This window comes from Apteryx rowi, unplaced genomic scaffold (assembly GCF_003343035.1).
Source record: "Apteryx rowi isolate R43461 unplaced genomic scaffold, aptRow1 scaffold_158, whole genome shotgun sequence".
Taxonomy (NCBI): Eukaryota; Metazoa; Chordata; class Aves; order Apterygiformes; family Apterygidae; genus Apteryx; species Apteryx rowi.
The window spans coordinates 1,476,414-1,499,988 of NW_020447841.1; the positions used below are offsets into that span (position 1 = coordinate 1,476,414).

Below are 23,575 nucleotides of genomic sequence, written 5' to 3' on the forward strand. Positions count from 1 at the left end.
AATTTATTGCACATATTCTTAGCTAAAAAGCTGACATTTGGTGAACTATAAGTGCATCATATTTGATTATTTTCATCCAGAGGAAGGCAAGAAAAATAAAGTATTTTTGCTTGGCTTTTACTGTTTCTGCATGTGAGGCTGAGGTTTGCATATTTTGTCAGTTCAAAATATAAATACTCGATTATTACTTAGCAACAAGTAAATATATTAACTTATCTATGATGTATGCTTCTTTCCCCCATAAAGCTGTTTTTTCTTATATCTTTAGTTAAAATACTAATAATCACAAATTCTTTCCTTTGCTTTTCACTGCTAAATCTACCGGCCTTTGGCAATGCAAGACTGTAGCAGAGTTCATACAGAAAGTATATACTCCATTGCAATACACTCTTCAGACCAAGGTATTGTTAGGAACACAGGAAAATAATTCAAACAGGGCCTTGAACCCTCTCCCATGGTTTATGTGACAGCACATAAATACCTTCCTGTGCATGAATCTATTCTGGACACTTACCTTCACAGACACAGCGACAAGGCAATTTTTTCAGCCTGACTCTTACGCTATTGTTTCAAGCCCGAAATTTTGTCTCAAGGAGTTTAATGTTTCAAAATAGCCAACCACGAGAATTTTCAGACCAAGTTTTCTCTGAAGGTTACACAAAGGGCTACTTACAATCCGAGGTTTGAAGGGCGGCTTGATTTTCCTTTGCTCTAGAAGAGCCCAGTCAATTTCCTTGAAAAACGGATGCTGCTTAATCGCGTCTTCCCCGTTCTGTGACGCCACGCAGCCAAGTCGCTTGTTTGGGTTTTTTGTCATGAACTGAAGCCGGGGGGGAGAGGAGGAAGAAGTTACAAAACAGTAGTGACAACGGCTGGAAACTGTTTGCAATTCAGTCATGCATTCTAATCCCCCCCCCCGGCTGTTTTGCAAAGACAGCCCGGCTCAAAAGTTTCTTCTTCTGTATGTGCAGCAAGGAGCCCCTCTAAATTCCAGAGGTTCTAGTCAACCTAGAAAATGCAGAGACTCTGATGTGCGTATTTCCTGCAGAAAAGTGCTTTCAGCTGATTTCCAAGACCTCCTAATTTCATCTGTCTGGGAGTGCTGCAAGAACAGATTCTCTTTCAGCATTTCTACTTCCAGTTTTGGCCAAAATACTGAAAGAAAATATTAAGCCCTCCAGAGACAGTTTAAAATAGATGTTCAGGATAGCTCTTACTTTATCTCCTTGTGTTTGCTCTACCTTAAGTACTAATTTTGGGGGTAGGGACCATGTATTGTTCTTACCATTATTTCTTTCCCTTCGATACATACGTTGCATAAACATACACTGCATTCAAGCAGACACGTGACAAGCCCTAACTCCTCACGCGTTTCTAGCACTCTGTCCTGATGTGAAAATAAGACCAGCAGTTGCAGCTATGTGAATTACAAGAATTCAGGAAATACACTGACTGATCAGACAAAGCTTCCCTCAAGAAACAACATTACACAGCTTGCACCTTCCTTTTTCATCGTCAGTACAGGATACCATCAGCTGGATGGCTGCAGCAACAGGAACTAATTGGTCTCCTCTAGTGTGATAATTTCGAAGCTTCTCACTCTTAAGCCCCTATAATTCCTTTCATCCAGATGCTGTACAACTTGTGTAAGGCATTGACATCAAATGATGGCAGCTAAGCATGTATATTCTGATTCTGATCTGTTATTTCTTCCTTCTCTTATTAGCAATTGCTCTAGCTATTTCCTAAAGCATGTCAACACAGAATCTTTGCAATTCAAGTAGCAATGACTGCTGCTTTTACACCTACACATATACACACAACAAACACATGCAAAATATAGAATTACCTTGAGCTTTGCTATGATTTCATAATCAGCTATTATTATAACACTTTTAAATTTCAAAAATTTGTACAAATGTAGCAAAATATAATAATTGTCCAGTGTCTTTTTAACCAAGGTACCACATCACACTATACATCTATAGAAAAAAAAACAGTAAAAAAAATTACAATAATGCATACCCTTGCTTTATTACTCCAGTTATTACAGAATCAGTTACTGAAACTCTTCAGATGGTTTAAGATAGCTTGATCAATTATCCACAGGAGAATAACATTGCTATCACTGTAAAGGCATAATGTAAATCAGCCAGGCAGCTCTTTGTGGCTCCTGAAACACATGCGCCACCCCAAAGACGACCCTTTCTGTTTGGGCTTGTGCTCAACTGCTCCCTAAGTTCTTTTGCAAGTGGACAAGTCATATCTAAATTACAGCCCATATTTTCTAAGGGCAGGAGAAACAAAGGTTTTGAAAGGATTACTGTGCTTTGGTGAGGTCTCTTGGAAAACCACAAAATACATTCCTACATTCCTCTGCTTTATTTCACCTCCAGGAGTCTCTGGCGACTGGGAGAGAGCAGGCCAGGGAGCAGCAGCCACGTGCTTTGGAGAAACAGAACACGGAAACTACAGAAACTGCTTATTGAACTGTATAATTCAGGTATCTAAGAAGCAAAATCTGATCCTACTATCTGTCATGCCCTATTTTTGTATTAAGCTGGAAGCAGGGAAAATACCAGAACATGTCATTTTTAAGAACTGGAGGACAAGAAAATGCTACTAGGCAGCACAGTTCCATACTCCACAAATTTCTTGAAACTTGGACATGGATGATGGAGGAAGAACAAGTTTTAAGAATGAATACTTAAAACAAGCAAACAAAAAGAAAAAAGTTTATCATATGCAATAATCTCAAAATTCTGAAGTGGACATTTAATTCTATAAATTAAATTCCCTGCCACAAACATTGACTTTTTCAACTTTTATTTCTATTTGTGAAACATAAGATGACACAGGTTATTTATTCCCCTGTTTATCAACAGCATCAACAATGTCACAACTGTCACTGCACCGACAGCTGTTAACTGTACTGTGTTGAAGAGATGGTTGCCAATGGAGCTGATAGCCACAGTCATAACAGTTGCCTTTTTATTTTCCTGTATTAAGGCAGGAACCTCCGTTATTAAAAGAGCAGAACTCTTTTAATGGCAGTGCTCCTACGGTCTTACACGCCAACAGAACAAAAGGTTGCTGCAATAGCCATGCAACCTGGGGCCTGAATTGAGGATCACCAGGTTTCCAAAACTTCGCTTCTTGAAATAAACTGTGCAACTTGAAAACAGAGCTCTGTCTCTGTCCACCCAAAAATCTGTTCATTTGGATACACAGGGAACACGCACTGTCAGTAGCTGTGTAGGCACAGCCCCTCTCCATCACTCACAAAGAAGCACAGAGCCGGGCACAGTCTGCTTCTCCATGCAATCTGACTATCATACGTTCCTGTATTGTCAACAGTAAGTATTCTAATTTCAATGAAGAATTGTTTTCCTTACAAGACAGGAAAGAATTTTAAATAGCAATTCCTGTCAATTCACAGGAACAGGACTGATAAGATTTGTGGGATTTCATGGGATAAGCAACATGCTGCCTTGCAATACTGAGCTGTACAATTATTCCCAGAAGTATTTTCTTAGAAATAGTGAGAGAACTGCTTCTTGAGAAAATAAAAAAAATTGTTACTCTATTTAAGTAAATGTTATGTTATTAAACTTTCCTTACATGCTATTTGGAGGAGGGTAAAAATACACAGTTTCTAAAAAATAAAATCCATGTCTCATAGCACAAGGTGAGGAAACGAAGTGTTCCAAAGCTAATCCTTTGCTAGCATTCAGCAGTAAAACACATAGATGCCTCTTTCTTTCCTCCATTTTTCCTGTTCTTCATTTAACAGAACGTGGACAAAGATGAGATGAAGATCACAAGTTTCAAACTTGTTTCACACCATAGCTGTATAGGCAGCGGGTTGCTAAATGTAAGGGAATGCTTTCTTTTTATGATGTAAACTGGCACAGCTCCATTCATTTCTACATAATTTATGCCAGCCAAGGCATCTTGCCCAATGAGGAATCTCTTATTAGAGTACAAATCTATTTAATGGATGCAGCTCTCTTTTTAAGGTTTAACATGGCATTAAGGATTGACTCTAGCTAGAAAGTGTAAAAAATGGACTACATTGGAATATAAATAACCATACTATCAAAATGTAGAACTAAGAAAACAGCCTCATGAAAATTAAATTAAATGTTTATATTAAAGTCAGGCTTAAAAGAAACTAGTGTTCAATGCCCTTATACTCACATTCACAAAAATACGGTTTAAACATGCAGCCAAATTCTGTGTCTGCATTTGTGTGTGGTTAATAACAGGCATAACATCAGTTGTTAGACTTCTCACTACGTGCCACAAATGAGACACAGTGAGGCTGACTATTAAATCTGTTTCTCCCTTTCCTCTGTAAATCAGATCCCTTCTCCCAGTACATGCAACGGCTCTGGCACTACACATTTTACCAAGGGTTATCAGTTAACTTTTCCCCTCCAACAAATGGTTCCATAATTCATAACAACAGATAGTTCAGTTAAGTCACAGAAAGAAGTCTGTGGATGGGGGGGGGTCAAAGGAACGGATCTTGTAGAGACTGAAACCAAAACACCATGCAGAAAAACTCTTGGACTTTAGTGAAGTTCAGATGCAGACAGGAACATTGACAAAACACCCTTTCTCTACCATAGGCCAAAATAACTCCTGGAGCCTGAATATCAGTCTGAATTCTGCAGCTCAGGTCCATAAATTTTAATTCATGAACTGAAAACAATTGAAGTGTCTGGGAATAAAAAAAGAGCACATGAAACTATCATGTCAGCTAATAAAAAGACAAAGGAGAGGCAGTTCAGGGGAGAAGGGAGAATATGCATGAAGGCCATCTTTAATTAATCCTCCTGTGTTCTCACAACCGTGGATGGAGCAGAGGAGACACCCTGCCAACAATTCAGAGAGGTTAACTTGGAGTCCTGATATGACTTATCCTCTAGAGGATGTCTGTCTCTCTCTTTTGGCTAGGATGAGCCTGAAGATATTCATATCAGTTTCAAAATGTAATCCTGTATAGAGATCTCCATAGGACCTTACACTATCAGCTGCCTTCTTAAATTGAAAGTCTCCCTTATCCCAGGTATTGAAAGAAAAATAGAGCTCAAAAAGATGGAAAATTGGAATAAAACATGTTATTTTTTAAGCCAATAATCCTCACGTTTTCAAAAAATGGAAATCAGTATACTGCTTCTGTTTTGTTTCACTTTTTATTTTAAGAGGGTACTAGCACAGAAGAAGGAATTTATGCCAGTGCCATGTTAACGAAGCACACCGAACTTCAGAAAAGTATTCTAAAAACCAAAGCTGCCCAGTGACACATTCTGCCTGAGTGAAAAAATTGCTGCAACTGGTGGCACACATTTCTGTCAAACCATTCGTTGTATTTAAAAACACCAACCAGGGCAGAAACAGCTACACTGGAGTAAGACTGCTTAGGAAATCGTTACGTGAAGCAAGAAGTATAGCATGCAGCTCTAAATAGATGGCTTTCAACCTAGCTTGATAATAGGGGAAGCAAGGTAGCAGGATGGCACTTTCCGTAACTGGATTAGACAAAAACACTGACACTGTTTCTTTAATTACACACTGCTTTCCCCCACTCCTGGTGAACATGCAGCATATAGAGTGTCAAAGTGATAACGCAGTTCTAGCTGGTTGGGTTTTCCCTGAAACATGAATCTGCAGTACACGGATTTACACAGCGTACAACTGCCTGGAATACAAACATTGTGTTCCTTTCCCACAAGCAGAGCAATTTATCCCAGGCCCCATTATCCGAACAGTGGCACTCTGAACTGAGGCTGAACTCCCAGTGGGGACTGTTCTCAACCACTTCAGGCAAATTCAATTTTAATCAAAAAACAAAAAAGCAAGGAGGAGGAAAACAAGTAACTGAAGACTCACTGCTTTTAAAATGCTGACGGCTTCTTTACTGAGCCAGACTGGATATAAGACATCATCATGCAGGATGGATTCAAAGAGATCGTCTTCATTGTCAGCTTCAAAGGGGGGTTGCCCAGCCATCATTTCGTACATGAGAACCCCCAGAGCCCACCAGTCCACTGACGGGCCGTATTCTAACTCCTGGAGGATCTAGTACAGAAAGAGAGATCAGGCAAGTTAGATAACACTCTCAGCTGCACATTTACTGCTTTAACGTGAATACACCCCCTCTCCTCTGAATGCGTAAACAGGACTCAGTCCCACACTGATTTCAGTAACAGCAGGCATGGTTTCTTACCCATGCAGTTTACACTAACAGAGCTAAGTACCCATGTGTAGTTCTCAGAAATACCAACTGAGTTTATCGGCTGCTTGAGTAAAAGAGTATATTCATGAGCAAAAGAGTTGTATATCCTTCCCAACTGTTTATAACATGCCATGCTATAGGGGAAAAAAAATCACATATACAAAACAGATTGGTGGAAAATGTGAAATACTTCCTTGCCTCTATCTTGAACAAAACAAACCGAATCAGTTTGTACTGCTGCACAGAGATCATCTGAGAGATTTATACTAGTCCTTTAGGTAGGACTGAAGGAAGCCAAAAGCGCTTTTGCTGAAGTTCCTTTTACAGCATTAAAACACTGCACAATACATGGCTGTAGAATTTGCTTTAACTGCCTTTGTTTTCAGAAAAAAACTGGCTACAACTTTTTGTGTGGCACGAGTTCAACCTTGTAGCAAACACCTTTAGCGGGGAGTAGAGCTTAGTATGATGGATTATTATTGTATTACTTCATGTTACACAACTATCGCTGTACAAGGAACAAGGTTAATTCTTGGCTCCTCTCCGCTGAAAAGCAGCTTGTAGTTTGGCTGCAATGCTTCAGCATGACAGGGGACTGGTGAAAGAAGAGTAGGCGACTGCTTAAGGTGAAGCTGAATGGCTTAAAGTGAGTTGGAATGGCAACAACCGCACGGACTCCTTGCGCAATATTAGTATTACTGACAGACTCCTCGTGGTGAACTGCATTTCTTCAGTACTATTTTGGGGAATCATGATTGTACTGTATATATAAAACCAAATACAGTCTTAACATAAAAACAGAAATGAGTTTAACATTTGAATCCAGATGTTTGGATCCCAACTAGATTCTTAGGTGACTGGATATTAAACTTTACAGAGATTAATTACAGAAAATAATACTCTTAAAAACTGGACTTTTCCACTGTTCTGGGCACTCTTTGGAACTCAGATTTTACTAAAGAAAAGAAAATTGAAAGATACCAGCATGATGCAAATAGAAGCAGGAGATAAGGTTGCTGCAAATAAGATAACAAAATGGAAGCTTAAGTTACTGACTCCATGTAAAAGTTCCTGGAATCTTATTATTGCTTGATTTTTAGTAATAATTTTTAAAGGATTCATCAAAGGACTCAACTTGTAAACAGAATCAGAAAAAAAGTCCTACAAAATCAAAACCATCACATTTGCTTTTTTTTTTTATTGCCAGAGTACTTCCCAAACTCCATAAAACATTCATTCATTGATATTATGATAGTTTCAAGATGATTCACACCTTAGCCCTTGTACTACCGAGCTTGACAGCCATCAATGCTAACAATATGAATTTCAAATTTACAATCTCTAGCAAATCTTGCCACTTGTGCTACCCAAGCTTGACAGCCACAGACTTACCATCTCTAGCAAATAACAAACTAACATTTTTTGCCCACTGCAAATTTATGGTTGATGAAAGACAAACCAACGAAACTTTGCACTAAACTGGCACACTGAATCTTTGGCAAAATGATTAATAAAAAAACTGAACAGATAAAGTCTGTCTAGGAGACAGTCTAACCATATGATACTGACTCATTTTAGGCACTTGGAAAGTGCATCGCATAATATTAAAATTTAGGATATGTAAAACCAGCACAAATAAGTGCCATTTCTTTTATCCATCCAATAAACTCCTTCAAATGAATTTGGGTGTTGCCAACCAAGATGCAACATCCATATGAAAAGCTCCTATTTTTCTGTGTAAGAGTCTGTATTTTCTATTCATCCATATGAATGGAAATACCACAAATATAGTATCTTTTACTCACAAGTACTTTAAAGAAAGGAAACAATGATATTCCCACAAGAATCTAATGCAAAATGATACCAAACTATTCTCCCTAGCATCAGAATATCACCTTATAAGTCTCACTAAAAATTAAAAATATTTTCATATCTATTAAAGATCAGTGTTGGTAGTACTCAGTTGCATCTAGCACCTTAAAGACTATTAAGTGCTTTCAGAGTGATGCTGTGTCAGAAATGAGAATATGCAGAAGAATATCGTTAAGCTCAGGGACAAAATAACTGAAAAGCCATACTTTGCCACTCCGACCAACACAGAACACTGCTTGCACCACCCAGAGCAACAGATTTCTGCAAGATTACCCAGGAAGAAGACTAGTCTGTATCTTCTACTAATTTCATTTACATGTAAAAAAGGTCTAAAACAACACATGTAACATAGTCCATCTAACAAACGATATTATCTGTATTCTTAGTGCAGCGCAAAAAATACCTCTGGAGCTATATAGTCAGGTGTGCCACAAAAGGTCGTGGTTGTCACTCCGTTCAGAATCCCTTCTTTGCACATTCCAAAGTCAGCCAACTTACAGTGGCCTTCAGCATCCAGGAGAATATTGTCCAGTTTCAGGTCCCTGTAATAAAAAGGCCCCAAATTAAATCAATTTTCAAGTTTTGAATGTGTGCTCCTAAATGTAATCACAAACTATACAGAAAATGACAAATAGGTGGTTTCACAAACACCATTTGTGTAGTCATCCTTTCCACGTGTGCTTGAAAAGCTGGTAGTATTCACTAAGCAGGCCTGGTTAAAGCCAATAAGGAAGCAGATAATGACAAGCACTTTGCAAGACCAGGCCTTTATCCTTTCCTTAGCGACATGATAGCACAGTTGCATTCAACACAGCATCAGAAATGTATGGAAAAGGTTCAGTCTCTTTAGCTTGCTGCATATCTCAGATTCTATGTAAAGTATAAAACATGTCCAGTAATGAAGCCACGCTCCATTTCTGCATCAGTACATAGCACCAATTTATTGATATTCTAATACAGGATTTGAATTAATAGTTACTTTTAAACTTGGATTATTTTGGATTGGATTCTTAAAGTATACTTATAATTCAAAATTCTGATTCCAGTGAGAGGGCTGAAAGACAATACTCCCATCTCTGCAAAGTATAATTATTTTCCGCAGTTTAAAAGCTGCTGAGAAATACTCTCACAGGAATATTTTGCATTCATTGTTAAACAACACATCTTAGCAGCTGTCTCTGATCACCCTCTGTACAAATGCATTTGTGTCAAAAATACACAATTCTTCAGTTATTAAATTGGGTGAGGTCAAAAACAGGTTGAGAAAGGGATATCCACCTATCCTGTCTTGCCCTCTGCACATTTTCTAAATATACCATTGATGGTTATCTCATGACCCAAAACAATGGATGCTAGGTACCATTTAATTTACCTGCCACTTGCCTTAGACTAAGCTAAGAAAGGATCTGGAAAGTCAGTGCATAAAAAAAACCCCACAGTTGCATGAAAAAAACAAGTAAAAATATTTTATCAAATATAAAAAATAAAATAAAAAATCAAAGACAATGAACAGCACTTATATTGCATGGCTTATTTTATTTTTATACTTCTGTCTAGGCTCTAAGTGCCTCTGTAGTGTATTAAAAATACATAGTAATGTGTAAATGAATACATCATATGTATGAATACCTATGGGAGTAAGAATCAAAAGCACAACACAGGTCCTTTGATGACTCCACGTGTGGATACTTGCTTATCAGAACTTTGTTCCTAGCACTATTAGAGAAGTTTCCATAAATGGAATTGATCAGAAATAACTGCGCAGGCAAGTTCTCAATCAGACTGAGTAATAAAATCCCATGCCAGCCTCTGTGAACAAATCTCACCCCAAAAGCCTAAAGAAAGATACAGGTTTTGTTGCAAAAGCCCTTACTGCCAGCAAATTCCATCTGAGTGAGGAGTGAGAAGACTTCATCTTACTCTGAGCATTTGTTTTGCAGAAGTGCCTCCCGGTCTTTAGAACCAAAGTCAGCATAGCACAGTGGAAGCATTCAGACACATTAAATGATCAAACAGCCCTTCAAAGGTTGCATTATGTTGGAGTTTCCCTGGACATGTCCAGGGCTACAATATGTTTGGATTTCCATGGATGTGTTCATTTTCTTCCTATCACCCCAATTTTACCTAGGTGCATTATTTTTTTCTTTTTTTTTTTTCTTTTTTTGACCTATGTTGAAGACTTTTGGACATGCTGGCTGACCTGAATCTAACATGTATTTCTCGAGCATAAAAATCAGATATTTCTGGGATGCACTGGACTTACTACTCAAATGCTGCATAATCACCGCACATCTGTGCAGCAAATCAGACATTTCTGGGAAGCACTGGATGACTTACTGTGCATGTAGAAATCAATTGTGCAGTGTACATGTTACAAAGGGGGTTGTGCATGTGCAAGAAGCCTGACATAGCCCAACACAGTCAGATTTACCTGACTTACAGTAAATCTACTGTCTCCAACATATACTAGTCTTATCAGATATGGGTTATGTGGTTGAAATACATATGAACTGTAGAAATGTTCCTTGCAACCAATATGCCCTACACCAGACTTTCCCATCTCCAGATCAGTTACACTGCTCTTGTAGGTCCTCAGTTGATTACGCACATTAAGGTCCCTTGGGGCAGACTATATATTTTACCATTCTTTAAAGTCATCCTTTTTACCAGTTCCTACACACAACCCAGTATCTGACTGGGCACAACATAACACCCTACATCCAACCATTTGACCAGTCAAAGAATCACTTCTGCATATGTCAGGAAACGCATTTGCAGGAATTATCTGGACAGACAGATATCAACAGCTCTGTCCATCCCAAAGAAGTCAAATAAACAAATTAAAACTCCCAGCTCCAAAAATCATGTGTCTTCTCCAAATTTCTCTTCCAGTGAATCATAATTGTTACAATCAAAAGACATGTTTTAAGACAAGACTATGACATCATCAAGTAGATCTTACAATAAGAAGATTGGGCACTTGTAGATAGGGAAAGGAAATAAATTTGTATTTGTAGCCTTATCTTTTAACCTTCTAAATCCAGCATTATATGTTCCTAAGCGGAAGAATACAAGCTGAATTTCAAAAAGTTAAGATGTTCAGATAAAGCAATCAAAGCATAATTACATTTGATGTAATCTGGGAACCACTTTCAGCCAGCATTGCAGAGTATTAGAAAGAAGGTCATAAAGTGAATAATTGTGACAGGAACTGATGAAATTCAAAAAGTTGCTCAGAAAACTGGATCCACTTGAATGTGGAGGCTGATCTCATGTCATATTAACTCTGTCATCCCGGAAGCAGGACTTTCCAGTGACAGATGACACACTGGAGCTGTTAGGACCTATAATTGTTTAAGTTTTGTTTAATGCCACCACGTGCTTGACATGGAATTGAAAGTAGATATAGGTGGTAACCCCAGAATCTCTTAAGCTAAGGGAAATCTGGATTGTAATAAAGCTCTAACATTGAGCCACCACATAGTGGAGAAGGACAGAATATTCACCATTGTCTTTATTGGCTCAAAGATTTGTATAACTAACAGAAAATCTGAATAAAAAATTAACCTGACAGGGGAAAAGAGCAAATTAAAAAATGAGCAAATTAAAAAAAAAACCCAAACCAGGAAGATTCTAAATATTAAATTCTGACTACCTGAAAAGACCAACAGGGAAATTTCAAGCCTACCTGTAAAAGGACAAGTCAATTTTAAGGTTCTTACCATTTACCAAATTATAAGCCTATTTGACAGAACAAAAACATCTGGCACCTTGTCATCAAGCCAAAACAAAGCAGTGAAGTCTATAAGCCTCTTCAAAATGCTATTCCAGGCACTGAGGACATCATCTTAATTACTCATGCATTAATGGAATTTAATACCAGTAGATTCTTACTGGCACAAATACAAAGTGCACCAGAGTTGAATGAAGTCAGAAGAAATTTGGAAGAGACTAAAGCAATAGCAGCATGACTCCCATCGAAGAACAGATGGGAGGTGAAAAAGTAAGCTGAGAGTCTGCTGAAGTGCCAAATTCATAGCTAGCCCACAAGATTATCATAGTCCATAAAACTGCGCACACTGAAAACAATTCAAAAACTATTCTGTTAATTTACAGTTCCCAGATTAAAAAAAAAAAGTATTTATGCAACTTTGGAAAAAGAAAGTTCAGTGACTAAATAAATGTGAGAAAATGGGTAGCATGTGTCATTTAACCTCTCATAGAAAAAAGACCCAACCAAACAAAACATTTGGATACAGATGAGGAAACAAATGAAAAAGTAACAGAAAAGAGTTGTCAAGGAATCATGTCTTTCCAGTGCAGCAGTGTTACTGAAAAAACTTTAAGTTTTAGTTTAAGACCTATATCTCCCCAGAACTGTTCTAAGAAACAGCCAACTCTCCTATCGTGTCAGAAAGTAAAGTAAATAGCTATCAGTCTCTGGAATGTAAATTAATTGTCTGTACAGAATGATTCATTCTGTCTTTCAGTTGGTTCCTGGTATTAGCGCCAGCTGTCTGCCTCTAAATCAGAGCTTACCAAATGATACAGTGTCAGATAGCTCAATGACAAAGGTCTATTAAATTCTTCTTTTTCTCATTTTGCATTCTCTTTGTAGGAACTAAGAAAAGTTATCTGTGTCTGACAAAGTGAGTTCCTACAGCCTGAGTAATTACATGCAACTGCAAACTGCCTAACCAGTCAAGCTAGGAAAACGCACAGATTGCTTGAATGCAATAATGATATATTAAGCTATTTCTCTCCTTGGTTTGTTTGCCAAGATAATCTGCACAGTCAGTTCAGTTGACTCGAGCAGTCAATTACATAAAATATGTTTTTTAACATTTCTTTCTTTCAGAAAGTGTTAAACAGAAATTTAATCCATGGTATCTATTTCTGGATACTTGCCAGCATCACAAGCACCTCAGAAGCTGGAATGACTGGCAGGATCTCAAGAAAGAATCAGGATTATAATAGTAAGGTTGGTGCAAGTCAGAACAGAAGAGCAGGCTGGCTGCAAGTAACCTGCAAGAAAACTTCCACAATGCTCATTCATTCCTCCACATGCCAGCTCCATGAGATGCTGATGGCCCTCAGTTCCCATAAATGCTGAATTGCTTAGGACTGCACAGGATCGGATTCCCAAAGTCTGATTTTAAACAGTAGCCAGTAAGATAACTGCCTTGTGTGTGTGGCCATGTGTGTCACGTGTCGTTTAAATAACACAGATAATTTTCTTGTTGAAGTAAGGCAATTAAATAGTCAAGATGGGTTTTAACCAGTAAAATCAGAAAGTCTGCCAAACATTATTAATGGTAGCCTTTGAATCAGGTAAATATTAGTGACTAAATAGATCCAAATTTGAACAACAAGATCAAGTAGCTAAGAAACACAATCACACATTGGTTTAAGCAATCACTTGACAACGAAATATCTCCACAGCATCTGTTTCTACTCTAATTGCTGAATGAGCAACAAAACTAGAAAGCATATACATTTCGGAGGTCAGCTATGAAGGATAATAATTATTGTCTACACACAACTGTATTGGAAGCACGGATATTTCTTTATAGGATGAGAGTTCAGTAAAGGACTGTACCTTGCTGAACATGTATAGGACATCTAAGAGGAAAGATCTGGAAGCCACACAAGTTAGAAGTACATAGTTACTGGAGAACCATCAAAGAACAGTTTCTTCATATTTTTTTTCTTCTTTTTTATGACTTTCAGCTGCATTAAATCCTTTCAATAGTGCATTTGAGATCATTGTGCTGTTGCCTTTGTTCTCCTGCATGGGAAAATCCCATCTCCTCTGCACGTCTTAAATGGGCTTTTCACAGAAGAAACTGCAGAAGGTAAGAGGGAAACTTCCCCATAACAAGACATGGAGAACCCAACAGAACCACTCTCCAGTTACTACTGTTATTGAAATTCATAACTGAAGGCAATATCCTCATTATATCAATTAACAATTTCAATTAGTAAGCTGAAATTATTTTTCTATTTTAATTAAGGTAAGACTTCTACATTCCTAGAATTACTTTTTAACTTACTCAATGGTATCCAAATTGCTTTTGGGACAAAGACACCCTCATGCCCCGACAGGTCTCTCCTGTGCCCAGTATGAACTTACTCTTTGCTATAACATTGCATTTTCAACATAAGCCTCAATCATAAGCAGTAAATATCATAGAATTTGGATCACTTGTACTGTACTGTCTGAAACACTATCTTCCAGAAGACTGATGAATTCACCAAAATGTTTGTCTTAATTCTTCAAACACACTGGTGTCCCCAGAATATCCAGATAACTCATGTACTACGTTCGTATCTCAGCAAGATGGAGTTATATATGAAGCTGCTCAGAAAACAAACAAACAAAAAAATAATGTTTATGTTCTGATATTAGCTTCTTTTGTGATTAACTCTCAACAGCTTAATCTCAACTTCCATACATAAATGATGGGCTAGATATATCAGGAATGTTCTTCATTAGTGGATTCTTTTGTTGCTTTAAATATTTTAGTCAAAACACACCAGCAAGGCTTTTTTTCCCAGTACAGATTAGAGATAAATGAGAAAATCCAAAGTGTAACTTCTAAGAAAACACAAAATAATAATTTTTTTTCCGTCCTAGAAATTATTTAGGAAAGAAGCCCCAGGAACCTGAATCTAAGATAGCAGGGTAGTTTTTGTTAGCAGTAAGGAGAAACCTGGGTGGGACTAAGAGAGAGAAAAAGATGTTCCTTTCTTATCTTAGAACCAGATGGTTCTGCTGCTCTTATTGCTGTAAAAGATCTCAGGGATTTTTGCCTATATTGACCTGAACGTCTTCAAATTTCTCTGTTTTGCTTTTATGTTGATCCTTTAAGGAATGTATAATAAGCATTTTCTTTGTCACTGTTACATTACTTGACTTTAATAAAGAATAAGGACATTATCTATCACAAAAAAAGCTGTAGCAGAACTGTACCCAGCAACCTACAGCAAAATCTGCTGGGCAGATTTGAATACAGTGCTATTTTTCAGCAGTGTCAAATGTAAAATAAAGTGAATCTACCTTATTTTGATATGCATCAGTATGGCAGATGGATTAAGAGCATAGACTTGGTTTCCCACAAAGTCAAAGATACCATAGCTACTTTTTCATGGGAGAACACTGCGTGAATTTGGATATGAGGGTAAACATTAAAAGGAAATGCTGACTTTTAATGTGATTATTGTTACACTTTCTGTCAGTGCATGTTTACTTTTTAAAGCACATGCATTTACTTTCCCTATCTAGTGTAATGTTCATCCCCATGTCATCTGCATAAATACTTTATGGACTGTGAGGGTGGCAGAGACAGGAGGAGGGAGGCAGCGTGTGGAAGTTTGCTGCCTACCTGCCAAGAAAATCAGAGGGAGACAGACACATAAATGCCATCGGTGGCTCTGTAAACCCTAGTCATTAAGAGGCAAGGTAGCTTAAGGAAACTAGTGACTTTTCTGGTAGCATAAAACCTTTTTATATATAACAATTTCCATATATGGCTTTTTAATGGCTTTGATCATAACTTTATTACAATTGTCGGTAGCAGCTTAGGACATTACAAGTGCATGATTTGCTTATCTTATTATGCTGAGTTTCCTTAAAATAATGTGCAGACAAATAAATATATAGTACTTAACAGCTTTCCTTTGTGTTGCTTTTCCTTTCTTATTATTTCCACATTTTTACTTGTGAACATAAGTGAACTTTCTGGAAGTTTAAATATGCATTACATAAAACATTCTCAAAAACTGACTAAGCACCAGCGGAGTGGTCTCCGTCTCCTTTTCAAGAGAGAGTTGCCTTTTATATTCGCATCACACTGCTTTTTAAACCCAGTTCTTCCATGACCCCTACCTGGGAAAGAAGTAATTTTTCAATGAGCCAAAGGCAAGAATGTGATGTAGAGTTACAACAGTGCCTATTTCTTAAACTATTTCTGAAGCCCTGATTTAGACAAGTTTTGTGTTGAATTCTAGTGGCAATTCTGTCTTCACACGGCCTGCAAGCCTGGCATTTTTATACCAAGTACAGAACTATCCCAAATGGAGCTGGCTTCATATTAGGCCTTTTATATATGACGATCTGCCTCATAAACTTAAAGCTAAACTAGCTAGTAAATGAATTTGTCATTTTGTAAAGCTTCTTGAGATTTTAAAAATCATTTGTTCCATGCTGGGTCAAAACCCAGACTTTTCAAAGACTTTGCCAAGCAAAGGCAAAGGTTTTTGCAAAAGTAGCATGCAAATAGCAGATAGCCTGTTGCTCAGAGCAGTGTCCTAATCTTGGAGACTTGCTCTTAGCTGAGGCTGAGATCCCTGGTCTTTTGGGTCTCCTACCTCACATGGGAATGCCTGATATTAAGGCTACTAATGGTTCTGTCTTTTTTCTTTTTTCTCTTCATCTCCAGTTTCGTCAAACTCAGCTTTTTCTAATTTTTTTAAGATTTCAGTTGAAAAATTCCTAACTGCTTCTAGATAATCGGCTGTGAATGACAGGATGAAATCTGTACCATTACTGACCATATTACTGTTTCAACCTCTGCTACAAAGCCCATGTGTTAAGCCATTGCTAAATACGTAATGCAGTCAAACCTGTCCTCACTGACTCCTCAGTGATCCCGCTGAAGACAATAGAGTTCCCTGGGTTTAGCTAAGGACAGGCTCAAGCTGAGGTACTTTACTCTGTGAGGTTCAGTGCTTTGTGTTCTTATTTTTTTATATCTCAAATAACGTAAGAACAAGATTGTATATTATAACAATAGGTTAGGTGGAGTGCAAACTGAAAGTGCCTACTATGTACATTTATAATCCTTTTAAGCAAAACAATTCTAAATCATTATTTGATAAAGCCACTTGATGAAAGATAGTGAAAGGATGGCGTGAAGCTAGAAAAGCTTGTCAGATCAAGTTTAGAAAATGGAATTCTGAAAAATGTTAACAGAGCCTCAGAAAGCAACTTTATCAACAGGCATACTAATGAACTTTTTACATTCAGATCAGTTCAAAAGTTTGCCTTTTGAAAACAAGAGCAATAGTTTTTTTTGGGTGCTCTTAGTAGGTAAGATGCCAAAGTCACCATCATTTCAACACCAATGCAATACAAATTATGCAAACATGCAGAAAATAAAACAATACTTGGGTTTCATGCATACAGGTTCTGTGGATAACTGAAAAGACTGACATTCTTTCCTTTTTCTATTCCCTGCTTCCTTCATGGAAAGTTTTTTTAAACATAATAGAAGAACATACAGCCAAGAAATGCATGTCTATCCACATGGCATCTTAAATAGTTCCCCTCATTTGAGTATCTCAGCAATGAAACCTTATAACTCATAATAACCCACAAGTACATATTACAGCCCCACACAGATAACAGGAAAGACAGAATAAAAGGATGCCATGTAATCAATCATGATTCCATCCTGTTTTTAAATTTACCTTTGACATGAAAGTAACTAGAATTCTGAAACATTTTGCTCTGTTCTGATGGTAATTTTCTTTTATGCATTTTTCAGGATTCTGGCCCAGATTCATCCCACTAAGCATTAGGCTTTTGACTGGGGTACCACAGTTTGCCCCAGGCTCCCTCCATGGCCATGTAGGAGACACAGGTATCTCCGAGTGGATGACGCACAGAACGTGTGTGCTGCAATGGCTCCCTAGAGATGCCCACCTTTCTCCACCAATTGCAAATGCAGTCTAGGACAAGCAGGCTCCTGACTTAGGAGCTTTAGTTACATTCTAAATTTAGGCGAGATGAATTTGAGCTGTTGCATATTTTCAGTATAGCTGCTTCCCTGCTTCCTGTGTCTTACTAGAGATTTATGCTGTTCTCATTCAGATTAGTGGTGTAACTTCCATTTTTGTAGGATGTAGCCAAACAAAGGCAGATTTTAAAAAAGGTTCTACATTTATTTGGCATGTTATATACAATGGAATTGCCATACATGCACAAAATTTGCTAGGTTTTAAAGTTATGCCCTGTAATAATTCTTATTTTTTCTCACATTTCTCATATTGCACTCTCCTGACTGCAAAATCTCCCAGCATCCAGAAGAGTATGCATATCCATTGAAAAGCCAGACATTTAATTGCCCTACTTGGAAATACCAAACAAAGGGCTCCAAAGCACTATTATTCTACATTGTTTCAGGCACATAGAAAGAGCATTCTAAAAAATGAAAACAACAGAAGAAAAGCTGCTACTGTAATCAGCCATGATTGAAGGCATTTCCTGCATTTTGCTATCAAACCTGTTGTTTTTTCCATTACATACTATGTGAACTTTAGTAAGGTCAAGACACCAGAGAAAAACAGGATCAGAATATCCTTAATCAACTAAAGTTGACTACTTCAGTCTCTTTCTTTGAGAGGTTTAGTTCTGGATCTCATCCCAGATCTCCAATTTTCTTCCTTAAATCACAGAGGTATAAAATAGGTCCTTCTGAATTTGTGATTTAGATGGTTTTCTTCAATAGCACTTAGCTTTTTAGGCTTAAAATTACCCTAGCCTAAAGGTCAATTAACCTCATGCTGCATAACAATACCACTATTATTTTAGTATGATATAAGCACATCAGTGTAGACAGGTTTTTACTCACAGTCATGATACTGGGCCAAAGACTTCCCTCAATTGCAAGCCTATTGCTTCCATAATGCTGCCTATTAAGACTGAAAGTTTTGAAATGACTGTTAAAAAAAAGTCAAAGCTGCAACATCGTAAGTTGATTTAATCCAAATGTCCTCCTGCTGTCACCCTAAGTACAGACACATAGTATACAGCAGCTATATAGCATCCCTGTGCTATGCTCCAACAGTATTTTATTCTAGAGTAAACCCCCACCTTTCTTCCACAAGTTCCAATGGACATTCTTTTTCTTGCTAATGTAACACAAATTTTGACTCCTTCCTAGCCAGTGACCAGTTCCAAACATATTGCTGACTCAGTAAAGAAGGGAAAAACATGCCACTTGGTTTTCCCAGCAGGTACTTGGAAACCCCTGTGCTTTGGTCAAATTCTGCTACGGACTAGAGAATGTCAGCCTGCCTCACTGTAGTGATAAGACTGAAAGCCAACTCATCATGCAACCATCGCATTATCTACCTACTGAATATAGATGCACATGGCAGAGGCTACTCAGTGCTAGCAGCTGATATCCAAAGCTTGCCTTAAGCCCTGTCCTGCCCCCCTCTTTTTTTAAAAGCTTCAAAAATTTAGAAATGTTTCTTTTTTTAATTCAGATGAGGTTGTCTATCAAAAAAATCCTAATGAGACTTACATAAATCCTCATTTTCCAATTAAAAAACCTTTTGTGCAGCTCACAGGACCAGACCTTCAATATACTCAAAGAAGAGAACACACAGTGAAGACAAAGAACTCCTAGAATATTATACTCTGCTCATAAATGGTAACACAAATCTTTTGCTTCCTTAATAATGCTTATTTTGTGTTTCCACCAAGAACAGACAGAACTACCATCAGATTCAGAGAAAAAGTGAAAATCCAGCGATGCTGGGAGCTGAGTTATAACTTGAATTGATCTTCATTTTCTTTCAAAATTTTTGAGTAATTTCAAAACTCTCTATAGACGTTTAAAGAAGATGTTTCCAAGAAAATGATCCTAGTTTGGCAACCACAACACACAGCATAGAATAAAATGGCCAAACACAGGTAATCAGAAGCATGTCCTGAGCAAGCCATTAATATGCCAGCACGAATTGGCATTCAGTGCCTTTTTTATAATAGCCAAGGCCCTTCGCAACTTCATAATGCACAGACAGTGTAAAGGAAAAGGGTTGCTGAAGGTTTTTGCATACAATGTTTCCTTTTATAAAAAGAAACAAGTCTATCAGAATTCTCTTCCCTGTGCTCCCAAGGGTGTCCTTAGCAAGGAACAAATACAGCTCCTAGCAGTAAGCAAACTCCTGTTAAAGTTCCATATCATGTTTCCATGGAGAAGAATGCTTTCTAAGTCAAAAAAAAAAAAAAAAAAAAAAAGACTGCAGTGAACTTTTGTACAGATACTGATTTTTCCAACCTCACTTTGGTCTCAGTTCAACCTCTTGGGTATTTTTATGGAGAGCCTTTCCACAGAACAGTGCATGTAATATTATGCAGAATGGATTAAATAATTTATGTAGCACAAATAAAATGATGTAACTCAGCAACAATGCTGCTCCCAACAAAATGTTTACTTTTATGGAATCACTAGAGGAAAGATTTTAACAATTTCTGCTTCTATTCTGATTTCAGTAGCATAATTCACATGCCTAATGTTTTTTTACACAATCATGTGATCTGAACTTGGGAAGGGTATTCAAGGCTCTTAATTTAAAAACTTTTCTAACCCTGCTGAATTTAAGAAGAATCAAAACATCAGCATTCAACAGAAGTTTAACGGTTTTCTGCAGAAATTCTTGTAAAAACAGTGAGTTAAATCCTTTCTGTTTTTTAATCTCTAAAGGAATTCTGTTACACAGATATATATATCTGTTTCAAACTTCTGTATAGTTAACAATTTTCTGTTTGACAGAAGATTACTACAGTGGAGGGCTTCTGGCAAAATTAAGAAGAATCTTTATTATCTATCTGTAATGTAAGAAGAAGATGCCTGAAAGAATATGAGTTGCCTCTCCCTTTCACGTTGAACTATATAGAAAATAAAACTCTAATGCTGCTTCCAGACAGAGATCACAGAGCCTGTGCTTAGCACTGACAGTTCCAACTCCAACCCCGCTTCCATCTGTAATTAAAAAGGGTTACATACGTTACTACGAAACAGCTATAATTTACCAGATAGACTTCTAAAACTACAGTTGTGTAGAGAAATCAAATTACGTTTTCCCCCAGCCTCTGAAAGACTGTTTTAGAAACATTTTAAACATTATCTTATTGTGCAGCAAGCTTCAGTTCCAGTGTTGTTTTGGATGTAGCCCCTGCAGCCCCCCCAGCTCCTCCAGATAACAAGCATTATGGGACCCTGCCTTGGCTGTAGTACCAACAGTATAATACCATCATTTCAAATATACTCATACAAATGCCCCACTATTTTTAATTAATATGAATGAAATGGAAAGATGGCTCATGTGTGTTACTCACATGAAAAATAACATGTCAAGACTTAGGAGATTTACAGGTCATTCACTTTCACCAACATCAAGGTTAGCAAGAGCGCTATACCAATTTACCTTCCCTTGGAAAGACAGAGAGGCTACAAAGAGTCTAATAACCCAGACCAAATGAAAAAAGAGCGGTAATTCTGAGTATAAATCTTGGGAGGCTAAAGGACGATCTTAACTTGTAACATTTGCTACTTACTGGGTAGCCATTGGTTGTAAATGCTGACCTCAGCAAGATCACAGTGTAAACAAAATGAGCTGTTCCTGAACAATTTCCTCAACATTAAAAAAAAATGAATTTGAGCCTGAAGAATTATTTTCAATACTTCTGTGCCTAGCATGTAGCACAATACTTCAGGGACCTGCTAACCAGACTCTACACTCTCAAGATCAGAAATTATCCTATAAAACTCCCAGATAGTTACGTGGGCAACACTAGCAAGAAACATAATTATACAGTTTACAGAAGAACTATTTTACATAAAATTTCATTAAATTATAATGTTCAATAAGGTCTCTTTGCATTCTTCTGACAGCCTTAAACTGAGTACACTGAGTACAATTTAATCCCACCGTAAAACTGCTTTGCTCAGCTCATGTCAGAAAGTTTGTACTGTAAATAAGAATCATGTTTTTTAAAGAAACAGTCTCTTATACCCCAGACAGCAGCCTCTATACCTCCATGTTAATCTGTAATCACATTTATCATATAATTTTATTATGTATTATCACATCCTGCACTTCAAATATAAATGCATAAACAAATGAATCTCTGAGAAAAATAATTAAAACACATTAAAAACAAAATGGGAGAGAAGTTGCAGAAGTTGCGCTATATCCCAAAGACACATATATGATACATTAAACTCAGTGTTGCCCAGCCCTGAAACAAATGTAGATATTAGTTTACAGTCTTTGAAGCGAATTTGTAGTACTCTGTTAAAAGCTGACTCTATAATAAATGAAATATTAAGGCGGACTACAGTATGATTCTCAGCCCCGTATTCAGAGACTTTGAGTGTGGTTACCTGAAGTACTCCACTAGCGATGATCCAGTTCAGCCTGCCCACTTTGCCCCAGGTACCGTTCCTTCCACTTTTTTTCATACCCCAATGCTACCATCCCTGCAATTAGGCTAACATAACTGTGTTTGACTGCTTTTTAAACTGATTCTATGAAATAAGATGTCTTAAAAAGTAAAACACATTTTCCATGGCAGGATTTTGGTTTTTTAGACCAAATCTCTCTCAGATTGGGCTTATCTAGACAATTACCTTGGCCTAACTGTGAGGATCTGTGGCTGAGCCAGAGGGAAGCAAGCTGTAGTGGCAAAGATTTGTACCACAATTGTCACTGATATGTCTGTGCCTTTTTAAGATCTACCTCACTAATATCAGTTAATTAGTTGTAATTATCATCACTACATAGAGAATTGTATGTAGTTTCCAGGACACCACTTCAAACTTCTTCAGACTCTTCTGCTCATGGATGGAACAATTTCAACCCAATCTGCAGATGTTTCAGACCTCTTAGCTAAATCTTCTTCCGCTCAGGTCATCGACAGAAAACCAGAATGTTTCTCCCGCTGTGTGTGCAAGTGTACCACTATGATCTTGTAGAGGCTGATGAAAGATCCCCTCATTTTTCCTTAGTGAAGTTTCAAAGGTTGAAAGTAGAACCAGCCTAAAGAATAGCATTGCTGAAAGGGATTCTCTCATCTTGACTCTCAGCATTTCTCCCTCGTCATCTGTGGAAACCAGCTCACAGAGGCACCTTCCATCATGCTGCAAAGGACTGTCTTCACCCTTGTACCAAGGGGTATATTGCACAGCGAATGTCTGCTTCCCCAGTTTACTGTCTAAGGATCCTTTTATTCTATCAGGTACTTAAAGGTACTTGTATAAATGAGAATCAGGGCCTCTTTAAAATATTTATGTAGCATAATAAACTGCATTGGCCCCTTTGGAGTTATTACAAATTTTCAGCTAATGAACTTCCACACATTTGGTACACCTTTTTATGTCCTCAGCATACAGTACCATAAATGCTTGCTGTCACCCTCCTGGTGGTTAAGCTTAGGTAAATATGTACTCAGGCAGTTTCTTAAGTGCATATTATTTTTGTTCTACAAGTACTCCTTCAGAGCTGTTTCAGATTTATTGATGTTTGGAACCTTTTAAATATCCATTACCCACTTAATTGACCATAGCAATTCCATCTGACTCATTATTTATGTTTGTTAGAATATATTTAGGCATTTTTTTTTAATGGGTGTTAATAGACATAGGATCTCCCTTGGAAACCGTA

At 37.5% G+C, this 23,575-nt stretch overlaps 1 protein-coding gene across 1 annotated transcript in view; it reads right to left on the bottom strand.

The window, feature by feature from the left end:
- PRKCE (protein kinase C epsilon) overlaps positions 1–23,575 on the bottom strand; it is a 194,732-nt gene that overhangs the window by 22,137 nt on the left and 149,020 nt on the right. The window contains exons 11-13 of the mRNA XM_026059495.1: positions 8,520–8,658; positions 5,899–6,087; positions 674–820 (exon numbers count right to left, since the gene is read on the bottom strand). Of these exons, the coding sequence (XP_025915280.1) occupies positions 674–820; positions 5,899–6,087; positions 8,520–8,658 (475 nt within the window). The remainder of the gene's footprint in view (positions 1–673; positions 821–5,898; positions 6,088–8,519; positions 8,659–23,575) is intronic.